The 22511-nt window shown below is 45.4% G+C and overlaps 1 protein-coding gene across 1 annotated transcript in view; it reads left to right on the top strand.

Moving 5' to 3' along the window:
* The first annotated feature begins 280 nt into the window (after positions 1 to 280).
* The window catches only part of NOA1 (P-loop containing nucleoside triphosphate hydrolases superfamily protein), a 60098-nt gene continuing 37867 nt past the window's right edge, over positions 281 to 22511 (top strand). The window contains exon 1 of the mRNA XM_086514867.1: positions 281 to 685. Within this exon, the coding sequence (XP_086370993.1) occupies positions 308 to 685 (378 nt within the window). The 5' untranslated portion in view covers positions 281 to 307. The remainder of the gene's footprint in view (positions 686 to 22511) is intronic.

Genomic DNA, 22511 nt, shown 5'->3' with positions numbered 1-22511 from the left:
TGAAGAGCTCTCTCTCTCTCTCTCTCTCTCTCTCGGGATAGTTTTCCACGACGTTAAAATACTCTTCTTCTTGTTCTTCTCGCATGCAATTAACTGAGGATAGTTTTCCACAACGTTAAAATACTCTTCTTCTTGTTCTTCGTGCCATGCAATTAACTGAGAGAGAGAGAGAGAGAGAGAGAGAGAGAGAGAGAGAATTTCCTGAGATTCTAGCTACTCAACGATTTTTTGAAATTGAGCAGACATAGTGGAAAAGGAGGCTATTTTAAATTTTCGTTAACTTGTTAGTAAATTATCCAAGCACAATATGGATTCACTGAAGCTGTCTTCTGCCTACAACCTGTGCAGCGGGCGGAGCCTTCTTGCGCAGGTCTTTCCTCCCCGCAGGTCTAGGCAACACATCTTCATTACTGCTAACAACAGCTTAGGGGAAGAGAAGAAGGAGGCCCCTGCCTTTGAGAAAAGCAGAGGGGAACTCTTCTTAGAGAATGCACTGACGAAGCGTACAACGCGCAATGACAAACCTTCCTCTGCCACAATGGTTACCGATACAAGGAAGAAGAAGAAGAAGAAGAAAAGGGAGATTGTGCCTAACATGGACCCTAGTTGCTATGGCTGTGGTGCCGTCTTGCAGACCCAGGAAGCAGAGGCTCCTGGATATGTTCCCTTGGATACCTATGAACTGGTAACATGCCGCCACTTTTGACTACTGCATAGGTGCAATCAAAGATGCTTGGCCAATTTTCTTTTAGTTTTAGTTTTTGTGAGGAATGGGCCTTTCATCAGTTTTTAGCTTTGTCGATTGATCCAACAAAAGGAAGGTGCATTAGGTCCTTGTTATCTGCATCTGAGAGAGCTTGAGGGAATTTCCGAAAACAAGCAGTTTTTGTGGGGGACATTCTAGGAAAGGAGAGTATTTTCATTGGAAACAATTGGGGGAGAATGAGTGCTCTTTTGTGCTCGTTGAGCCATTATGCATTTTGATTTTAATGTTAGTACTTTCTCGCTTTAGAGAGTGGGGCTTTGTCTTCAAGTGCCATTATGCTCGATAGCAATGCAATGTGTATAGTGTTTGCAAAAGCGCATGATAGGCCAGAAAGTTACATGCCCATATTATCTGACACAAAGTCAAGAAAAGGATCGGCAAAAGATCCATGAATTAAGAGGTAGAAAGGTGTGACAAGCTGATGACATGGCAAGCCGATGCTGTGGCGACCGTACGGATCTCCGCAATCTACGTTGACTACTGACGTGGCACCACTGTACAGAATTTCCGCGGTTTATGCCAAAGTTACACGGAATGAGAACGGGGACCTCCGGAATGTTTCCGGAATGGGGGACCCTCGGAAAAGCAGAACGGGTACGGGGGCCGGAACGGTAAGCTTAAAATATGCTCAAATTAGGTTGGATTTAACCTACACGTTAGTAAAGAGGGGCCCATTCCAGCCGTTCCCTATTACATTGTGTGGCCATCTACCATCCATGCATTGCCAATGTGTCAGCATGCCATACATGAACTGCATGTATGTCTGAAATGGCTACAACTTCTTCTTACTCCTCTTCTTGATGGTTATTGGTGTACTTGGAGTTCTCCATAGCTACTGAAAATGGCCATAAATCTGGATCAGATTGCCACACAAAAGAGCAATCAGCTAGGCTTGGTACCACTGTAACCGGCTGGGGGCTATTGCCCAAGTGGTGGAAGAGAGCACACATAAGTTTCAGCATAAGGGACAGAGTGAAAGAGAGTTTTCAGCTCAAAGACGAGTGATAGAGATTGGAGCTCACAACTCCTAGCATTAGACAGTAGAGAGAGAATTCAACCCATAAAGAGTGTAGAAGAGATGGAGATGATGAGGTAGAAGATGAGAGAGAGAGAGAGAGAGAGAGAGAGAGAGAGAGAGGTCAGAGTTTTGAAATTTGACAAAGGTGTTTCGCCTGGCCGTTCCGGCCCCGTCCCCTTCGTTCCGCCCGGCCGTTCCGGTTTCACTCTGAGCTGGAACACCGTTCCGCTCCCATTCCCGTTCCGAGGCAAAATGCCTGTCTGGAATGGGTTCCGGGAACGGGAGAGGCCCGTTCTGGCCGTTCCCTGTTACTCTGGTTTATGCTGCTGCTGCTAGTGACGATGTGGCACTGTTGTACGGATTTTCGCTTTTTGCGTTGCTGATTTGGGCAGTTTCAACGCTAACTTGGCAAATGCTCTTAGGATTAAGCACTTTTGGATATGAGGCTGTGCTTTTAGCATCCCTTGTAATCTTTATAAGTGCCTCATGGACCACTCTTTTGGGGCAACTGAACGCAGAGCTTGAAGAGCTGGCTCCATCGGGAGTTGTACCAACTTGAAGCAATATTTAAGGAATACCGAAAGGGGCGCCAGTCTTTGGGGCCAACGCATCTAGGCTCAGAACTCCGCCGTGCCTTGTCGTCTTCTCTCTCTTATATTCATGTGTTTTGAAGCACTAAAAGTGTTGCCGATTGTGTAGATTACTGCTCTGTTTGTCTTTCCGTCCGATCACTCGCCGGAAGTGATTACAATAGTATTAGAGCTTTAGGCGTGTGCTTTTCTAAAAGCATACTGGTCCTACCAAAGAGCAGGCAGAGCAAGACAACGCCTCCAGATTCTACAGAAATTTGTTGCCTCAAAGAATCTTTGTGTCCCGACCCCGAACTTACTAGCCACTCCCACCCTTAGTGCATCGCGCATCGGGCGCGCTTCTGTCTTCATTGCTCTGTCTTAAGGGGCATAAGCCATAAAGAACCCAAGATTTTATCGACATGGTCGGAGAACAAGCCGATTACACTGTTCAAAAAGGGAACCCTCCCAGTCCCTCGACACAAAGACAGCCAGACGACTAGTTTTGGAAGGCAATTTGGGAGAACATTGGCATGTGTATGCAGTTCTCGTCATCGTTCCACCCGCAGACTGATGGGCAATCTCAGATTGCAAATTCAGTGGTTCTAGATTTATTGAAGTCTTATATCTTAGATCAGAAGACTCAATGGGAAAGATACTTACCTTTGGTGGAATTTGCCTACAACAACACGATACACTCTTCGACGGGGAAGGCGCCATTTGAGATTGTTGAAGGTGCTGCGAAGGTTCCACCCTTCCTGAGCACGAAAGATAAGATCTTTGAAGTGGATGAATATACGTGAGTTTTGGATACGACTTTTGCCAAGGTTCGCGAGACTTTGCAGAAGTCTCAAGAACGACAGAAAAAGGCAACAGATCGCCATCGTCGCGACATGAAATTGAAGGAGGATGATTGGGTGCTCTTACGTTTTGAGAAGGCACGCCTACGAAAGAAAAAGGGAAAGGAGAGGCTTTTTCTAAAGCTTAGTATGCGATACTACGGACCTTTCCAGATCACTGAAAAGATAAATGAAGTCTCCTTCTGATTGAAACTGCCAGATACTTGGAGGATTTACAATGCATTCCATCTGAGTCTGTTGAAACCTTTTAAAGGTGATGTGCCTGATGAGCAACCCGAAGTGGAAGAAAACGAGGTCCTTGTTCTTGAACGGATTTTGGCACATAAGGATACGAAGACTAAAGGTAAAGTCCGAAGGCGGTTCTTGGTTAATTTCAAGAACTATCCTGCATTGGATGCAAAGTGGATGGAGGAGGAGGACCTAGCAGATTTATTGAAGTCTTATATCTTAGATCAGAAGACTCAATGGGAAAGATACTTACCTTTGGTGGACTTTGCCTACAACAACACGATACACTCTTCGACGGGGAAGGCGCCATTTGAGATTGTTGAAGGTGCTGCGAAGGTTCCACCCTTTGTAACAAACTTGGACACTCCAAGTCAAGAATCAACCGCGACAGCACCAAATAACCACTTCAAAACAATTCACAGATCACAATAGATTTGCACTGGCCCGGCGGAGTTCCGTGCCTAGAGATATTGGCCCCAAAGACTGGCGTCCCTTTCGGTATTTCTTTTTATATTAATCAATCATCAAAGTACAAAAGAGCGGTTAGGGTTTCACTCTCAGACTCTGCGTCCAGATGCTCTGAGAAGTGAGGCCCTCACCATTAATTTAAAGGTTACAAGGGATGCCCAAAAGCAGAGCCCCAAAAGCTTCAAATCAAAAGCAATTGCTCTCTCTCTCTCACAGAGAGTCAAAACATGAAAGCAAAAGCATTCTCTCTCTCTTTCTCATTTAAGTAGAGAAAAAGCGAAATTTGCGTCGCTCATCATTTTCCAATATTTTAAAAAAAATAAAAAAATTTTCAGCCTCCGCGATTTCCAGAAATTAGGGTTTCTGGCAGAAATTAGGGTTTGCAGGAATTTTAGGGTTTCTGGCAGAAATTAGGGTTTCTGCTGTCCGCCACGTCATCACTTTGTGACATACCCCCCTCTTGAAAGCATTGTAATCGACCGCGATTACGCCTGCAAAACCGACAAAAGCCATAAACCGTCTTAGCAGACACTGACTGTTAGTACCTACGTACTAGGAACACACATCTAGCACATGTACAAAATCGACAGTCACATCACACGACATCACAGGACATCACCAGACATCACAGGACATCACATGACATTCAACATTCATTCGGATCTTAGACCATGATTTATCGGCAATGTAGCTAGCAATCACATCTAGGTCCAATCGGGACCTCAACGATGTCCGATTGACTAACCCCTATTGCAACCATGTCTATTCGAGATCAATCAGACCAAAATGCTGCAGTCATTTCGGCTATCAGTTCCTGCACTCACAAGGAGTCAAGAACAAATCAGTATCATAATCAGGAATTCCATTTCATAAAGTCATCCAGCAAAATACTGTCAGCTCTCAGTATCCCTGAAGCTCAAAGAGACATCAGTGACTTTAGTATCAAAATCGAGGCATCTGTTGACAAAGGAGCGGAGTGACTCCCCTCTTGTGCATCCCAGTGCACCAGATCTCTGGCCAAGCTGAATTCTGGGTTCCGTTTGGAGTAGACTATGCTAAACCAAAAGATCGAGGTAAAGTTTCACAATCCGAGGAGTATCTGCTAGGTCCTCCTCCTCCATCCACTTCGCATCAAATGCAGGAAAGTTCTTGAACTTAACCAAGAACCGCCTTCGGACTTTACCTTTCTTCGTATCATTATGTGCCAAAATCTGTTCAGGAACAAGGATCTCCTCGTTTTCTTCCACTTCGGGTTGCTCATCAGGCTCCCCATCATCAGGCACATCACCTTTAAAAGGTTTCAAGAGATTCACATGAAATGCATTGTGAATCCTCCAAGTATCTGGCAGTTTCAGTCGGAAGGAGACTTCATTTATCTTTTCAGTAATTCGGAAAGGGCCGTAGTATCGCATACTAAGCTTTGGAAAAACCCTCTCCTTTCCCTTGTTCTTTCTTAGGTGTGCCTTCTCAAAAGTAAGAGCACCCAATCATCCTCCTTCAGTTTCCAGTCGCGACGATGGCGATCCGCTGCCTTTTTCTGTCGTTCTTGAGACTCCTGCAAAGTCTCGTGAACCTTGGCAAAAGCCGTATCCAAATCTCGCGAATATTCATCCGCTTCAAATTTCTAATCTTTCGTGCTCAGGAAGGATGGAACCTTCGCAGCACTTTCAACAATCTCACATGGCGTCTTCCCCGTCGAAGAGTGTATCGTGTTACTGTAGGCAAATTCCACCAAAGATAGGTTCTTTTTCCATTGAGTCTTCTGATCCGAGATACAAGACTTCAATAAATCTAAAATCACTGAATTGGCAATCTCAAATTGCCCTTCAGTCTGCCAGTGGAACGATGACGAGAACTGCAACCGCGTGCCAATGTTCTCCCAAATTGCCTTCCAAAACAAACTCATAAATCTGGGGTCTCTGTCGGAGACAATCGTCTCATACGTGCCATGTAATCGGAAAATCATCGTGATCATTCTGTGTTCTTGGGAGATCAAAAATGAAATCCATTGCAATAACTTTCCCAGGGGTGGGTGGGTATGGGTAAAGGCTGTAACAATCCCTTTGCCTTATGCCTGTCAAACTTGACCTCTGGCATACCAAGCAACTGCGCACAAACTCTTCCACATCCTTCTTGAGTCTCCGCCAAAAGAAATATCTCTCTACCCCTTTCATGGTGGTAGCAATGCCGCTGTGACCCGTAAAAGGTGGACAGTGGCACTCAGTCATAACCTTTTCCCTCAACGGCTCTGTAACGCACAACATAGTCTTTTCATCAAGTAGCCTTCCCGAAGGGAGTATCCCGCTACTGTCTCCCCATCTCGTATCCGTGTGAAAATATCTGCAAAATCTGTATCTGTGGCATACTGATCGACCATATCCTTGAAGCTCCTATGATGTATCGTGGAAATAGCCAGAACCAACGGTTTTCGAGACAAAGCATCTGCCACCACATTCTTCTGTCCCTGCACATGGACAATCTGGAAGTGGAACTGTGACAAGATGTTCACCCACCGCATCTGCTTTTCCGAAAGCTGCTTCTGTGACAAGAAGTAGCGCAAACTCTGATGGTCTGTAAAGACAGTAAAATCTGCTCCGAGTAGGTAATGCCGCCACTGAGTAAGAGCGTGGATAACCGCCAAAAGCTCTTTCCCATAGATCTGTGCTGTCATCTCCGGCCTAGAGAACAAACGGCTCTCGTAAGCTATGACATGGCCTTCTTGCATCAAGACCGTACCCAGACTACGACCACAAGCATCACAATATACTTCAAATGACTTCTGCAAGTCCGGCAAAGTCAAAATAGGTCCCGTAGTCAATTTCTCTTTCGATGTCCGAAAGGCAGTCACCTCTGTGGGTCCCCACGAAAAAGGTACTTCTTTCTGTGTCAAGGTATGCAAAGGGGAAGCAACCTCTGCAAACTTTCGTATGAACCGCCTGTAGTATGAACACAGTCCCAAGAAGCTTCTAACTTCATGGACATTCCTCAAATGGGGCCAATCACGGATAGTCTCTATCTTGGCCGGGTTCATTTGCACTCCTGCTGTTGACACAATGTGTCCCAAAAAATGTATCTCTGGTAGGAAAAATTCACTTTTCTTAGCATTAATCACTAATGTGTGATCTCGTAATGCCTGAAAGACTTGAAGCAGATGATCTCTGTGTTCTGCCTCATTCTTGGAGAAAACAATGATGTCGTCAAAGAAAGTGCCAACAAATAGCCTGTACTCTCGAAAAATCCTATCCATCATCCGGTTAAATGTCGCAGGAGCATTGGTTAAGCCAAAAGGCATCACCAAAAAACTCAAATAACCCAAAAGTCGTCCGAAAAGCTGTCTTGTAGACATCTCCTGGCGCTATCCTGATCTGAAGATATCCACTCTTCAAGTCAATCCTGCTAAAGCACAAGGATCCCTGTAACCTATCGAGTATATCATCGATCCTAGGAATCGGAAATTTGTTCTTGATGGTGATTTCGTTGAGAGTGCTATAATCGATGCACATTCTCCAAGATCTGTCTTTCTTCAAAACCAACAACACTGGAGAGCAATACGGTGAAGTACTAGGCTGGACAAGACCCTTTTCCAAGAGGTCTTTCACTGGGTTCATAATCTTTTCATTCTGTACTCGGCTCACACGATAAGGTGGCCGATTCGGTGGCGTGCTTCCAGATATCAGATCAATGGTATGATCTTCAGGCCCTCTCAAAAGCAATCGGCATGAGCGTGGAGAAAAAATCTTGGCGTTCTTTTCTTCAGCTCAAAACATATTCAACTTTTATCCATCGTTCAGTTCTCCCAAAAGAATGAGTAAGAAAACTGAAGTTCATCAAGTACAATCTCTAAGCCCTTCATTTATCAATGTCGCTTTCTCGGCCCGGTAGTCAACCACGGTGTAGTTCTTGTGGTACCAAGGGATCCTGAGTAGAACGTCACTCGCGTGCCCTGAACACCCCTGTCATTGCAAACAAAGTTTGCCAATGCTCGGTGTAATGGCAACATCCCATCCGGGTGCCAGTCGAACTACCTCCGCCTGTGGCGTCAGTCTGTCGGGCGTAGTTCCAAATCGAGCCGCCAATTCCAAGTGAAAAGAAGTTGGCCTTGGCTCCTTCAAAAGAGCTTCCTGATCCTTCACTTTGCCCCGAAAGCGGCAAAGTTTGTACTTTCATTCATTAGATTCGGTGCAGGTCCCACGCCATGTGGTACCAGTTCTGCTTTTCTATCTGCCTTTTCTGCCACATTCCTCAGCTGCTCTCGAACTCTCAGACCTGTCGTCGTCTTTATCATTCTGTTCTTTCTGTGCCTTATCAGGGCACTTTGCGGAAATATGTCCATGTTCCCCGCATCCAAAGCACTTCCCCTCTCTGATGAAGCGAGCTCTCTCCTCAGGAGTAAGCTTGGGTCGTGCATCCTTTTTTTTTCTCTGGGTTGCTCTTTTTCATTCTACTTTCATTCCCAGAAGTCTGTTCGGCTCGTTGTGTCATGGCCTCATCTTTGGGGTAGGTCAGACTGCCAGAGTGAATGGCAAAGCCCCGCTTCGCATGACTCATCAACTCCTGAACAGAAGCTGACTTCTGTTCCAAGCAGTGATTTCGGATCTCTGTAGGTAGACCCAACGTAAACCGCTCAATCTGTTCTCTGAACGAGATCTTCTTGAATGAAGAGGCGGGTAGAAAAGAGCTCCAGAATCTGTCACAATAAGAATTCACTGTATCGCTCTTGGTCATCCGGAGATGGTTCCAAGCAGCTCGTATATCTCGCTCAAACTCTTGAGTCAACCAAGAAGAAATAAAAAGTCTCTTGAATTTCAGCCATGTAACTGGCAGTCTTGCTTAATAGAAGCGTGGACCACCAAGTACGAGCATTCCCCTTAAAGTAAGAGGCAGCTCTCCGAATCTTGGAGTGCTCTGAATAGCGTCCTCCCGCGAAAGCGATGTCAAACTGCTGTATAAAAGACAAAGCCTTCGAAGCATCTGAGTATCCTGAAAAGTATCAAACTTGATCGAGTGGCCACCTTCTTAAACTCTCGGACTTTCTTGCTTTTATCTTCGAGAAAGTCATACTGGTTGGCTTTGTAAAAATTCTTCTTGTTCGCATAAAACTTTCCGTCATCGGAATCTGAGCTGTCTGTAGACGAGTCCTCACTAGAACTGTCAGTCTCTGGGCGAGATTTAGCCTTCTTTGCCTTTTTCTTGCCCTTTCCGAAGCTTTGTGTCTTGCTTCGCTTTTTGCTTTTTCTGTCTTCTTCGCTCTAATCCGAGGAGCTAGAAGAACTGTCAGAAGAAGAACTGGGTACTCCTTCAAATCGAACACGCTTCTTCCGTTTCTTTGCCTTGTCAAATGTCGACCGACGACCCAAATATCCCGGGAAGTCAATGCCTTTCTTCTGCTTTTTGCCGTGCTTTTTGGCTTTCTTTTGCGTGTCAAAAAGCTGAGCAATCCGTGCATCAACCACGTTCTCTAGTTCCTTCTCCGTATATTTCTTGGAGGCAGAAGGTTTCTTGAGAGCGGGTTTCGGGAGTGGTGTTGTGGTTCTCTGCCACTCCGTCTGTACCTTTTCCAAAGAGGTCTGGTTCATATGTTTTGCCATCTTCGGGTCCTTGGCAAAATTGAGCATCATCTTTGTTGCATCGTCGATCAACTGGCGACGCTCTCTCTCTCGCCGCTCCGCCTAAGTAGGCCAAGGCGGGCCATACTCTTTGCCTGAATCTTCGTTGTGATCCCAGCCCGCATCTCCAGATGCAGAGGGAGTCGACTGATCATTGCCTGAAGCCATAGGTGCGGCGGAAAAAAATTTCGGGGGATCGGATTTCCCGTAGAAGAGAAATTGGCCGTGCTCTGATACCACTGTAACAAACTTGGACACTCCAAGTCAAGAATCAACCGCGACAGCACCAAATAACCACTTCAAAACAATTTACAGATCACAATAGATTTGCACTGGCCCGGCGGAGTTCCGTGCCTAGAGATATTGGCCCCAAAGACTGGCGCCCCTTTCGGTATTTCTTTTTATATTAATCAATCATCAAAGTACAAAAGAGCGGTTAGGGTTTCACTCTCAGACTCCGCGTCCAGATGCTCTGAGAAGTGAGGCCCTCACCACTAATTTAAAGGTTACAAGGGATGCCCAAAAGCAGAGCCCCAAAAGCTTCAAATCAAAAGCAATTGCTCTCTCTCTCTCTCTCACAGAGAGTCAAAACATGAAAGCAAAAGCATTCTCTCTCTCTTTCTCATTTAAGTAGAGAAAAAGCGAAATTTGCGTCGCTCATCATTTTCCATTTTTTTAATAAAAATTTCAGCCTCCGCGATTTCCGGAAATTAGGGTTTCTGGCAGAAATTAGGGTTTCTGCTGTCCGCCACGTCATCACTTTGTGACACCCTTCCTGAGGACGAAAGATAAGATCTTTGAAGCGAATGAATATACGTGAGTTTTGGATACGACTTTTGCCAATGTTCGCGAGACTTTGCAGAAGTCTCAAGAACGACATAAAAAGGCAGCGGATCGCCATCGTCGCGACATGAAATTGAAGGAGGATGATTGGGTGCTCTTACGTTTTGAGAAGGCACGCCTACGAAAGAAAAAGGGAAAGGAGAGGCTTTTTCCAAAGCTTAGTATGCGATACTACGGACCTTTCCAGATCACTGAAAAGATAAATGAAGTCTCCTTCTGATTGAAACTGCCAGATACTTGGAGGATTCACAATGCATTCCATGTGAGTCTGTTGAAACCTTTTGAAGGTGATGTGCTTGATGATGGGGAGCCTGATGAGCAACCCGAAGTGGAAGAAAACGAGGAGATCCTTGTTCTTGAACAGATTTTGGCACATAAGGATACGAAGACTAAAGGTAAAGTCCGAAGGCGGTTCTTGGTTAAGTTCAAGAACTATCATGCATTGGATGCAAAGTGGATGGAGGAGGAGGACCTAGCAAATACTCCTCAGATTGTGAAACTTTACCTCGATGCTTTTGGTTTAGCATAGTCTACTCCAAATGGAACCTAGAATTCAGCTTGGCCGGAGATCTGGTGTAGTGGGATGCACAAGAGAGGAGTCGCTCCGCTCCTTTGTCAACAGATGCCTTGATGTAGATACTAGAGTCACTGATGTCTCTTTGAGCTTCAGGGATACTGAGAGCTGACAGTATTCTGCTGTATGACTTTATGAAATGGAATTCCTGATTATGATACTGATTTGTTCTTGACTTCTTTTGAGTGCAGGAACTGATAGACGAAATGACTGCATGATTTTGGTCTGATTGATCTCGAATAGACATGGTTGCAATAGGGGTTAGTCAATCGGACATCGATGAGGTCTCGATTGGACCTAGATGTGATTGCTAGCTACATTGCCGATAAATCATGGTCTAAGATTCGAATGAATGTTGAATGTCATGTGATGTCTTGTGATGTCGTGTGATGTGACTGTCGATTTGGTACATGTGCTAGATGTGTGTCCCTAGTATGTAGGTACTAACAGTCAGTGTCTGCTAAGACGGTTTATGGCTTTTGTCGGTTTTGCAGGCATAATTGCGGTCGATTACAATGCTTTCAAGAGGGGGGTATGTCACAAAGTGATGACGTGGCTACCGACAACAGAAACCCTAAAATTTCTACCAGAAACCCTAATTTTCGGAAATTGCAGAAAAGTTTTTTTTTGTTTTTTTTTTGAGCGACGCAAATCCCTGCTTTTTGGCTTTGCAAGGAAATTGGAAGAGAGATAAAGAGAGTATGCTTTTTTTTTACTCTCTGTGAGAGAGAGAGAGAGAAGCTTTTAGGCTTTTGCTTTCAGGCTTTTGGGCATCCCTTGTAAACATTAAAAATAGTGGTTTGGGCTTTCACCTCTCAGAGCATCTGGACGCAAAGTCTGAGAGTGAATTCCGACCCACTCTCTTGTACTTGAACTGATTAATACAAAAAGAAATACCGAAAGGGGCGCCAATCTTTGGGGCCAATATCTCTAGGCACGGAACTCCGCCGGGCCAATGCAAATTTATTGTGATCTGTGAATTGTTTGAAGTGGTTATTCTGGACTTGGAGTGTCCAAGTCTGTTACAAAAGGGACAACAACAACACTCCAAGAAGGGGGCCACTACTTCTTCGGCGACTACGGCTACTTCCACTTCTACGCCTATGTCGGCATCTGCCAACGCTACATCCGACAGTTATGCCCTCACCCAGTTTGGTGAGGAGAAGAAGTTGGATTTACACAACTATTCTGTGCGGAGGACACGAGTCTGCACAATCATTGCCTACCATCGACTCTGGGAATGGTTGAATGATTTCACCCATTCGGCTACGAGTCTTAACCTTTCTTATGATGAAACTCTCGGACTGCATCACGAAGGAAGTTTCCAAAGAGGAGCATGTATATCCATTGTGGAAAAGGATTCTTGACCAGTTTGAGGAGACCTTGTTTGCCAGACAGATCACACTTAAACGGGAGTTGTACAACCTCCAGTTCAAGGATTTCAACTCACTCAATGGGTTGACCCGCCGCATGCGGGATCTCTGGGATGACCTTGTCTTTGCCGGAGGTGACATCACCTCGGCACGCATGGCTGGCCTCTTACTATTCAAGCTTTACCCACGCTTTGGTGCCTACTTTCAGAGTTTGCTCACATCTGGACGTACCTCTTTTCCCACGTGGGACGAGATTCTCCCTTCCCTCAGACAGATCGAGGGGCACTCTGCATTTAGAGCCGGAGGTGCTGTTGATGCAGAAGGAGCTTTGATAGCTCAAGGAGGTAACAAGAAAGTTAAAGGTAAGAAGAAGAAGAAGAACAAGGACATCGAATGTTACCACTGCCACAAGCAAGGGCACAAAGAATTGGAATGCAGAAGGAAGAAGCGAGACGAGGCCAACAGGGAGAAACAGACAGCGTCGATTGCAGTTGTAGCCTCTCACAAGACGGTGGGAACCGCTCTTGTCGCGACGACGGAGCACGCACTTGGTACATCACACTCAGGTACGGGTTGTTGACAATGGATCCACCACGCACATGAGGGAGACTCATGGGCAGAGCGTCACTATGGATGACAACCATGAGATTCCAGTGTCTAGCACAAGCCAGAGTACCCTCTTTTGTTCTACCTCAGACTCGAAGTTCAGTTCAGTGGAGGCGCTTTACGTTCCGGACATGGCCTTCAATCTCCTCTCTGTGTCGAGTTTGGACTCTCAGGGAGCTGACATGCACTTTGGGAGTGGCACAGTCACCATTTGTGATTCTACGACATGTACTATCCTTGCACGCAGTGAGTGCGATGGTTCCCTATACCGCCTCATTGCTCTCTTGTCTCGGACCACGGAGTCTTCTTCTCTATGGCATGCACGATTTGGACATCTATGCTATCATCAGCTTTAGCAGGTTGCTAGGACCTCTATGGTGGAGGGTTTACCAGCGATACGCTCCTCATCAGGCGTATGCGAGGCTTGCCAGATGGGCAAGCAACAGAGGGTTGCCTTTCCGAAGCAGGCATCCAAGAGAGCTGGTGCCCAAACAGAGCTTTGGCACCACTTGCACTGGTTCAAACTCTTTCATTTTCTGGCTCACAGTTTTTGCTTGTGCTTGTGGATGATTTCAGTAGGTACACTTGGGCTTCGTTCTTAAAGCTCAAGTCGGAGGCTTTTAGTTTCATTCCAAATTGGAAGACGGTGGTTGAAAAAGGAGAAGGACTTGCACGTCAAATGTATTCGCTCAGACAGAGGGGGTGAGTTCACGTCGAAGGACCTTTGCATAGTGGTGCAAGTCAGAGGACATCCAGCGCCAGCTAACCAGTCCTTACATTCCTTCCCAGAACGGAGTTGCTGAGTGGAAGAATCGGACTATCATGGAGATTGTCACAAAGTGATGACGTGGCTACCGACAGCAGAAACCCTAATTTTTGCCAGAAACCCTAAAATTCCAGCAAACCCTAATTTCTGCCAGAAACCCTAATTTCCGGAAATCGCAGAGGTGGATTTTAAAATATTTATTTTATTTTATTTTTGAGCGACGCAAATCCCAGCTTTTGGCTTTTTGCTACGAAAAGAATTGGATGAGAGAGAGAGAGTCGAATTGCTTTATTTTTACTCTGATTGAGAGAGAGAGAGAGAATCTGCTTTTGCTTTCAAGCTTTTGGGGCTCTGCTTTTGGGCATCCCTTGTAACATTTAAATATGCGGTGAGGGCCTCACTTCTCAGAGCATTTGGATTGCAGAGTCTGAGAGTGAAACCCTAACCGCTCTTTGTACTTTGACATTGATTTAATACATAAAGAAATACCGAAAGGGGCCCCAGTCTTTGGGGCCAATATCTCTAGGCACGGAACTCTGCCGGGCCAGTGCAAATCTATTGTGATCTGTGAATTGTTTTGAAGTGGTTATTTGGTGCTGTTGCGATTGATTCTTGACTTGGAGTGTCCAAGTCTGTTACAGTGGTATCAGAGCACGGCCGATTTCTCTTCTACGAAAATCTGATCCCCAACTTTTTTCCGCGGCACCTATGGCTTCATGCAAGGATTAGTCGACTCCCTCTGCATCTGGAGATGCGGGCAGGGATCACAACGAAGATTTCGGTAGAGAGTATGGCCCGCCTCGGCCTACTCAGGCGGAGCAAAGAGAGATGAATCGTCGTAAATTGATCGGCGATGCAACAAAGATGATGCTCAGTTTTGCGAAGGATCCAAAATTGGTTAAATATATGAGCGAGACTTCTTTTCAGGAAGTGCATGCGTAGTGGCAAAAAACCACTACAGCACCCCTGAAACCCGCTCTCAAGAAACCTTCTGATCACAAACAATTCTCAAAGAAGGAATTACAAGAGGTGGTTGATGTACGGATTGCTCAGCTTTTTGACGCGCAAAAGAAAGCCAAAAAGCACGGCAAAAAGCAGAAGAAAAGTATTGACTTCCCGGGATATTTGGGTCGTCAGTCAACTTTTGACAAGGCAAAGAAACGGAAGAAGCGTGTTCAATTTGAAGGAGTACCCAGTTCTTCTTCTTCTTCTTCTTCTTCTTCATTTGACAGTTCTTTTAGCTCTTCAGATTCGAGCGAAGAAGACAGAAAAGGTAAAAAGCGAAGCAAGAAACAAAGCTTCGGAAAGGGCAAGAAAAAGGCTACATCTCGCCCAGAGACTGACAGTTCTACTGAGGACTTGTCTACAGACAGCTCAGATTTCGATGACGGAAACTTTTATGCGAACAAGAAGAATTTTTACAAAGCCAACCAGTATGACTTTCTCGAAGATAAAAGCAAGAAAGTCTGAGAGTTTAAGGAAGGTGGCCACTCGATCAAGTTTGATACTTTTTCAGGATACTCAGATGCTTCGAAGGCTTTGTCTTTTATACAACAGTTTGACATCGCTTTTGCGGGAGGACGCTATTCAGAGCACTCCAAGATTCGGAGAGCTGCCTCTTACTATAAGGGGAATGCTCGTACTTGGTGGTCCACGCTTCTTTTAAACAAGACTGCGCCAGTTAAATGGCTGAAATTTAAGAAGCTTTTTATTTCTTCTTGGTGACGCAAGAATATGAACGAGATATACGAGCTGCTTGGAACCATCTTTGAATGACCAAGAAAGATACAATCAATGCTTACTGTGAAAGATTCTGGAGCTCTTTTCTACCCGCCTCTTCATTCAAGAAGATCTCGTTCAGAGAATAGATCGAGCGGTTTACCTTGGGTCTACCTACAGAGATCCGAGATCACTGCTTGGAACAGAAGTCAGCTTCTATTCAGGAGTTGATGAGTCATGCGAAGCGGGGCTTTGCCATTCACTCTGGCAGTCTGACCTACCCCACAGATGAGGCCATGACACAACGAGCCGAACAGACTTCTGGGAATGGAAGTAGAAAGAAAAAGAGCAACCCAGAGAAAAAGGATGCACGACCCAAGCTTATTCCTGAGGAGAGAGCTCGCTACATCAGATAGGGGAAGTGCTTTGGATGCGGGGAACATGGACATATCTCCGCGAAGTGCCCTAAAAAGGCACAGAAAGAACAGAATGATAAAGACGACGACGACAGGCCTGAGAGTTTAAGAGCAGTTGAGGAACGTGGCAGAAAAGGCAAATAGAAAAGCAGAATTGGTACCACATGGTGTGGGACCTGCACCGAATCTAATGAATGAAAGTACAAACTTTGCCGCTTTTGGGGCAAAGTGAAGGATCAGGAAGCTCTTTTGAAGGAGCCAAGGCCAACTTCTTTTCACTTGGAATTGGCGGCTCGATTTGGAATTACGCTTGACAGACTGACGCCACAGGCAGAGGTAGTTCGACTGGCACCCGGATGGGATGTTGCCATTACGCCGAGCATTGTCAAACTTCGTTTGCAATGACAGGGGTGTTTTCAAGGCACGTGAGTGACGTTCTACTCAGGATCCCTTGGTACCACAAGAACTACGCCGTGGTTGACTACCGGGCCGAGAAAGCGACTTTGATAAATGAAGGGCTTAGAGATTGTACTTGATGAACTTCAGTTTCTTTACTCATTCTTTTGGGAGAGAACTGAACGATGGATAAAGGTTGAATATGTTTTGACTTGATCAAAAGAACGCCAAGATTTTTCCCCACACTCATGCCGATTGTTTTTTAGAGGGCCTGAAGATCAGACCATTGACCTGATACCTGGAAGCACGCCACCGAACTGACCACCGAACCGTGTGAGCCGAGTACAGAATGAAAAGATTATGAACCCAGTGAAAGACCTCTTGGAAAAGGGTCTTGTCCAGCATAGTACTTCACCGTATTGCTCTCTACTATTGTTGGATTTGAAGAAAGACGGATCTTGGAGAATGAGCATCGATTATAGCGCTCTCAACAAAATCACCATCAAGAACAGATTTCCGATTCCTAGGATCGATGATATACTCGACAGGTTACAGGGGATCCTCGTGCTTTAGCAGGATCGACTTGAAGAGTGGATATCATCAGATCCGAATTGCGCCGTAGGCGTTTACAAGACAGCCTTTTGGACGACTTTTGGTATATTTGAGTTTTTTTGGTGATGCCTTTTGGCTTAACCAATGCTCCTGCGACATTTAAACCGGATGATGGACGGGATTTTTTGAGAGTACAGGCTATTTGTTGGCACTTTCTTTGATGATATCATTGTTTCTCCAAGAATGAGGTAGAACACAGAGATCATCTGCTTCAGAGATACACTTTTTGGGACACTTTGTCTCGACTCTCAGCAGCAGGAGTGCAAGTGGATTTGGCCAAGATAGAGACTATACGTGATTGGCCCGATTTGAAGAATGTCCATGAAGTTAGAAGCTTCTTTGGACTGCGTTCGTCTACAGGTTGTTCATTCGAAAGTTTGCAGAGGTTGCTTCCCCTTTGCATATCTTGACACAGAAAGGAGTCCCTTTCTCGTGGGGATCCACAGAGGTAACTGCCTTTCGGACATTGAAAGAGAAATTGACTACGGGACCAATTTTGACTTTGCCGGATTTGCATAAGTCATTTGAAGTATATTGTGATGCTTGTGGTCATAGTCTGGGTGCGGTCTTGATGCAAGAAGGCCATGTCATTGCTTATGAGAGCCGATTGTTCTCTAGGCCGCAGATGACAACACAAATATATGAGAAAGAGCTTTTGGCGGTTATCCATGCTCTTACTCAGTGGCGGCATTACCTACTTGGAGCGGATTTTACTGTCTTTACAGACCATTAGAGTTTGCGCTACTTCTTGTCACAAAAGCAGCTTTCAAAAAAGCAGATGCGGTGGGCGAACATCTTGTCACAGTTTCACTTCCAGATTGTCCATATGCAGGGACAGAAGAATGTGGTGGCAGATGCTTTGTCTCGGAAGCCGTTGGTTTTGGCTTTTTCCGCGATACATCATAGGAGCTTCGAGGATATGGTCGACAAGTATGCCACAAATACAGACTTTGCAGATATTTTCACACGGATACAGGATGGGGAGACAATAGTAGGATACTCCCTTCAGGAAGGCTACTAGGGAAGGCTACTTGATGAAGAAAACCATGTTGTGCATTACACAGCCATTGAGGGAAAAGGTTATGACTGAATGCCACCGTCCACCTTTTTACGGGTCACCGCGGCATTGCTACCACCATGAAAGGGGTAGAGAGAGACTTCTTTTGGCTGAGACTCAAAAAGGATGTGGAAGAGTTTGTGCGCAGTATGCCAGAAGGTCAAGTTTGTCAGGCATAAGGCACAGGGATTGTTACAGCCTTTACCCATACCCACCCGCCCCTAGGAAAGTATTGCAATGGATTTCATTTTTGATCTCCCGAGAACACAGAATGATCATGATGATTTTCCGATTACATGGCACGTCTGAGACGATTGTCTCCGACAGAGACCCCAGATTTATGAGTTTGTTTTGGAAGGCAATTTGGGAGAACATTGGCACGCGGTTGCAGTTCTCGTCATCGTTCCACTTGCAGGCTGACGGGCAATCTGAGATTGCCAATTCAGTGGTTTTAGATTTATTGAAGTCTAGTATCTCGGATCAGAAGACTCAATGGGAAAAGAACTTACCTTTGGTGGAATTTGCCTACAATAACATGATACACTCTTTGACGGGGAAGACGCCATTTGAGATTGTTGAAAGTGCTGCGAAGGTTCCATCCTTCCTGAGCACGAAAGATTAGATATTTGAAGCGGATGAATATTCGCGAGATTTGGATATGGCTTTTGCCAAGGTTCGCGAGACTTTGTACGAGTCTCAAGAACGATAGAAAAAGGCAGCGGATCGCCATCGTCGAGACTTGAAATTGAAGGAGGATGATTGGGTGCTCTTATGTTTTGAGAAGGTACGCCTACGAAAGAACAAGGGAAAGGAGAGGGTTTTTCCAAAGCTTAGTATGCGATACTACGGACCTTTCCAGATAACTGAAAAGATAAATGATGTCTCCTTCCGATTGAAACTGTTAGATACTTGGAGGATTCACAATGCATTCCAGGTGAGTCTCTTGAAACCTTTTAAGGGTGATGTGCCTGATGATGGGGAGCCTGATGAGCAACCCGAAGTGGAAGAAAACGAGGAGATCCTTGTTCTTGAACAGATTTTGGCACATAGGGATACGAAGAAAGGTAAAGTCCGAAGGCAGTTCTTGGTTAAGTTCAAGAACTTTCCTGCATTTGATATGAAGTGGATGGAGGAGGAGGACCTAGCAGATACTCCTCAGATTGTGAAACTTTACCTCGATGTTTTGGTTTAGCATAGTCTACTCCAAACGGAACCCAAAAATTGAGCTTGGCCGAAGATCTGGTGCAGTGGGATGCACAAGAGAGGAGTCACTCCACTCCTTTGTCAAGAAATGCCTTGATTTTGATACTAAAGTCACTGATGTCTCTTTGAGCTTCAAGGATACTGGGAGCTGACAGTATTCTGCTGGATGACTTTATGAAATGGAATTCCTGATAATGATATTGATTTGTTCTTGACTTCTTTTGAGTGCAGGAACTGATTGACAAAATGACTGTAGCATTTTGGTCTGATTGATCTCGAATAGATAGGGTTGCAATAGGGGTAGTCAATCGGACATCGATGAGGTCTCGATTGGACCTAGATGTGATTGCTAGGTACGTTGCCGATAAATCATGCTCTAAGATCCGAATGAATGTTGAATGTCATGTGATGTCCAGTGATGTCTAGTGATGTTCTGTGATGTCGTGTGATGTGACTGTCGATTTGGTACATGTGCTAGATGTGTGTTCCTAGTACGTAGGTACTAACAGTCAGTGTCTGCTAAGACGGTTTATGGCTTTTGTCGGTTTTGCAGGCATAATCACGGTCGATTACAATGCTTTCAAGAGGGGGGTATGTCACGAAGTGATGACGTGGCTACCGACAATAGAAACCCTAATTTCTGCAAGAAACCCTAATTTCCGGAAATCGTGGAGGTGGAAAAAAAATAATATATTTTTTAAATTATTTTTGAGCGACGCAAATCCCAGCTTTTGGGTTTTTGCTTCGAAAAGAATTGGATGAGAGAGAGAGAGAGAGTTGAATTGCTTTATTTTTAGTCTCATTGAGAGAGAGAGAGAAGTTGCTTTTGCTTTCAAGCTTTTGGGGCTCTGCTTTTGGGCATCCCTTGTAACATTTAAATATGCGGTGAGGGCCTCACTTCTCAGAGCATTTGGACGCAGAGTCTGAGAGTGAAACCCTGACCGCTCTTTGTACTTTGACATTGATTTAATACATAAAGAAATACCGAAAGGGGCGCCAGACTTTGGGGCCAATATCTCTAGGCACAGACTCCGCCGGGCCAGTGCAAATCTATTGTGATCTGTGAATTGTTTTGAAGTGGTTATTTGGTGTTGTCGCGATTGATTCTTGACTTGGAGTGTCCAAGTTTGTTATAGAGATGGCTCGTGCGATGCTTGCGCATGCTTCTTTGCCCTGGGTTTACTGGGCAGAGGCATGCAACATGGCGGTTTACATCCAGAACCGTTCTCCTACCCATGCTTTGCAAGACATGACTCCTTATCAAGCTTACTACGGGCGCAAGCCCTCGGTCTCACACTTTCGAGTTTTTGGGTGTTCGGCCTTTGTCCATGTGCCAAAGGAGAAGCGACAGAAGTTAGACTTTAAGGCAAAGAAGCTCATCTTCCTGGGCTATTCACGAGAGTCTGATGGATACTGGCATTATGATCCTGACGCCAAGACCACCACAGTTAGCCGTGATGTGACTTTCATGGATCTCTTCAACACACCTGCAAAGGGGGCAACATCCAAGCCTATACCTTCCCTACCTCCTCCTCGTCCACCTCCTACACCTGATCCTACCCTTGTTCCTGTTCTTGTACCCTCTACACCGCAGCCAGTTACTTCACCCGATCATGCCATGTCAGATTCCGATTCTGATATGGATGATGATTCTCCTTCGGTGTCAACCGAAACAGAATCCGTGCCAACAACGCCATCAAACCACAACTCGGTGTGGCTCTCAATGTGAATGAATTGGGAGTGGCCTACTGCCCAGGTCGGGGGATGAGTTTGCTGTAAGGTTACCGAGGGTGAGTGTAAGCAACTCTAAAGGTGCAATCCAAACGATTAGGAGTGTAGAAGAGCAACTGCACTACCATCCAAGCCAAGCTCTCGGTGACTCCGAATGTAGTCGCATAATGATGCCTGATCTCCTGCATCTCGTAGGTAAACTCTCCAAGAGAGTCCAAAGCACTGAAGTCCCACTCCAGTTTGTAGATCCAAGCAATGAACCTGTCCTAGAAGAGATTCAAGATCCTCTCCCTAAGTCCATGTAGATGCTCCTGTGTAAGCAAGTGATCTGACGTGTCGAGGTCAAGTGGTAAGTGTTTGTCCACCCAAGATAGTGGTGTCCTCTCTGGGAATGTTGGAAAATTTGACATGTTTTCTGGTTATAGAGATGCTTCGAAGGCTTTGTCTTTTGTACAACAGTGTGACATCGCTTTTGTGGGAGGGCGTTACTCGGAGCACTCTAAGATTTGGAGAGTTGCCTCTTATTTTAAGGGGAATGCTCGAACTTGGTGGTCCACGCTTCTATTGAACAAGACAGCGCCAGTTAAATGGCTGAAATTTAAAAAGCTTTTTATTTCTTCTTGGCTGACTCGAGAGTATGAATGTGATATATGAACTGCTTGGAACACAGTGGACGCTTATTGCGAGAGATTCTGGAGCTCTTTTCTACCCGCCTCTTCATTTAAGAAGATCTCGTTCAAGGAGCAGATTGAGCGGTTTACCTTGGGTCTACCTACAGAGATCCGAGATCATTGCTTAGAACAAAAGTTAGCTTCCATTCAGGATTTGATGAGTCATGACTCATGCGAAATGGGGTTTTGCCATTCACTTTGGCAGTCTGACCTACCCCACAGATGAGATCATGACGCAAAGAGCCGAACAGACTTCGGAAATAAAAGTAGAAAGAGAAAGAGCAACCCAGAACAGAAAGAAAAGGATGCACGACCCAAGCTTACTCCTCAAGAGAGGGCTCTCTACATAAAGGAGAAGAAGTGCTTTGAATGCGGGGAAACTGGGCATATCTCTGTGAAGAGCCCTAACAAGGCACCGAATGAACAGAATGACGAAAGGCCAGAAGTTCTAAAGCAGCTGAGAGACGTGGCAGAAAAGGTAGATAAAAAGCAGAACTGGTACCACATTGCGTGGGGCTTGAACCGAATTTAATGAATGAAAATACAAACTTTGCCGGGCAAAGGGAAAGATCAGGAAGCTCTTTTGAAGGAGCCAAGGCCAACTTCTTGAATTGGCGGCTCGATTTGGAATTACGCCCGACAGACTGAGGCCACAGACGGAGGTAGTTCGAGTGGCACCCGGACGGGATGTTGCCATTACACCAAGCATTGGCAAACTTCGTTTGCAATGACGGGTGTTTAGGGCACGCTGAGTTTTACGTAATTGCCTTGGAAGGTTGTGACGTTCTACTCGAAATCCCTTGGTACCACAAGAACAATACCGTGGATGACTGCCGGGCCGAGAAAGCGACTTTGACAAATGAAGGGTTCAGAGATTGTACTTGATGAACTTCAGTTTCTTTACTCATCTTTTTTGGGAGAGAACTGAATGATGGATGAAGGTCGAATATGTTTTGACCTGAACAAAAGAACGCCAAGATTTTCTCCACGCTCATGCCGATTGCTTCTCAGAGGGCTTGCCAGGCGAGT

This window comes from Adiantum capillus-veneris, chromosome 6 (genome assembly GCF_014529385.1).
Source record: "Adiantum capillus-veneris isolate H3 chromosome 6, ASM1452938v2, whole genome shotgun sequence".
Classification (NCBI taxonomy): Eukaryota; Viridiplantae; Streptophyta; class Polypodiopsida; order Polypodiales; family Pteridaceae; genus Adiantum; species Adiantum capillus-veneris.
The sequence above is the reverse complement of the archived record's forward strand: the minus strand, read 5'-3'. Positions and strand labels throughout refer to the sequence as shown.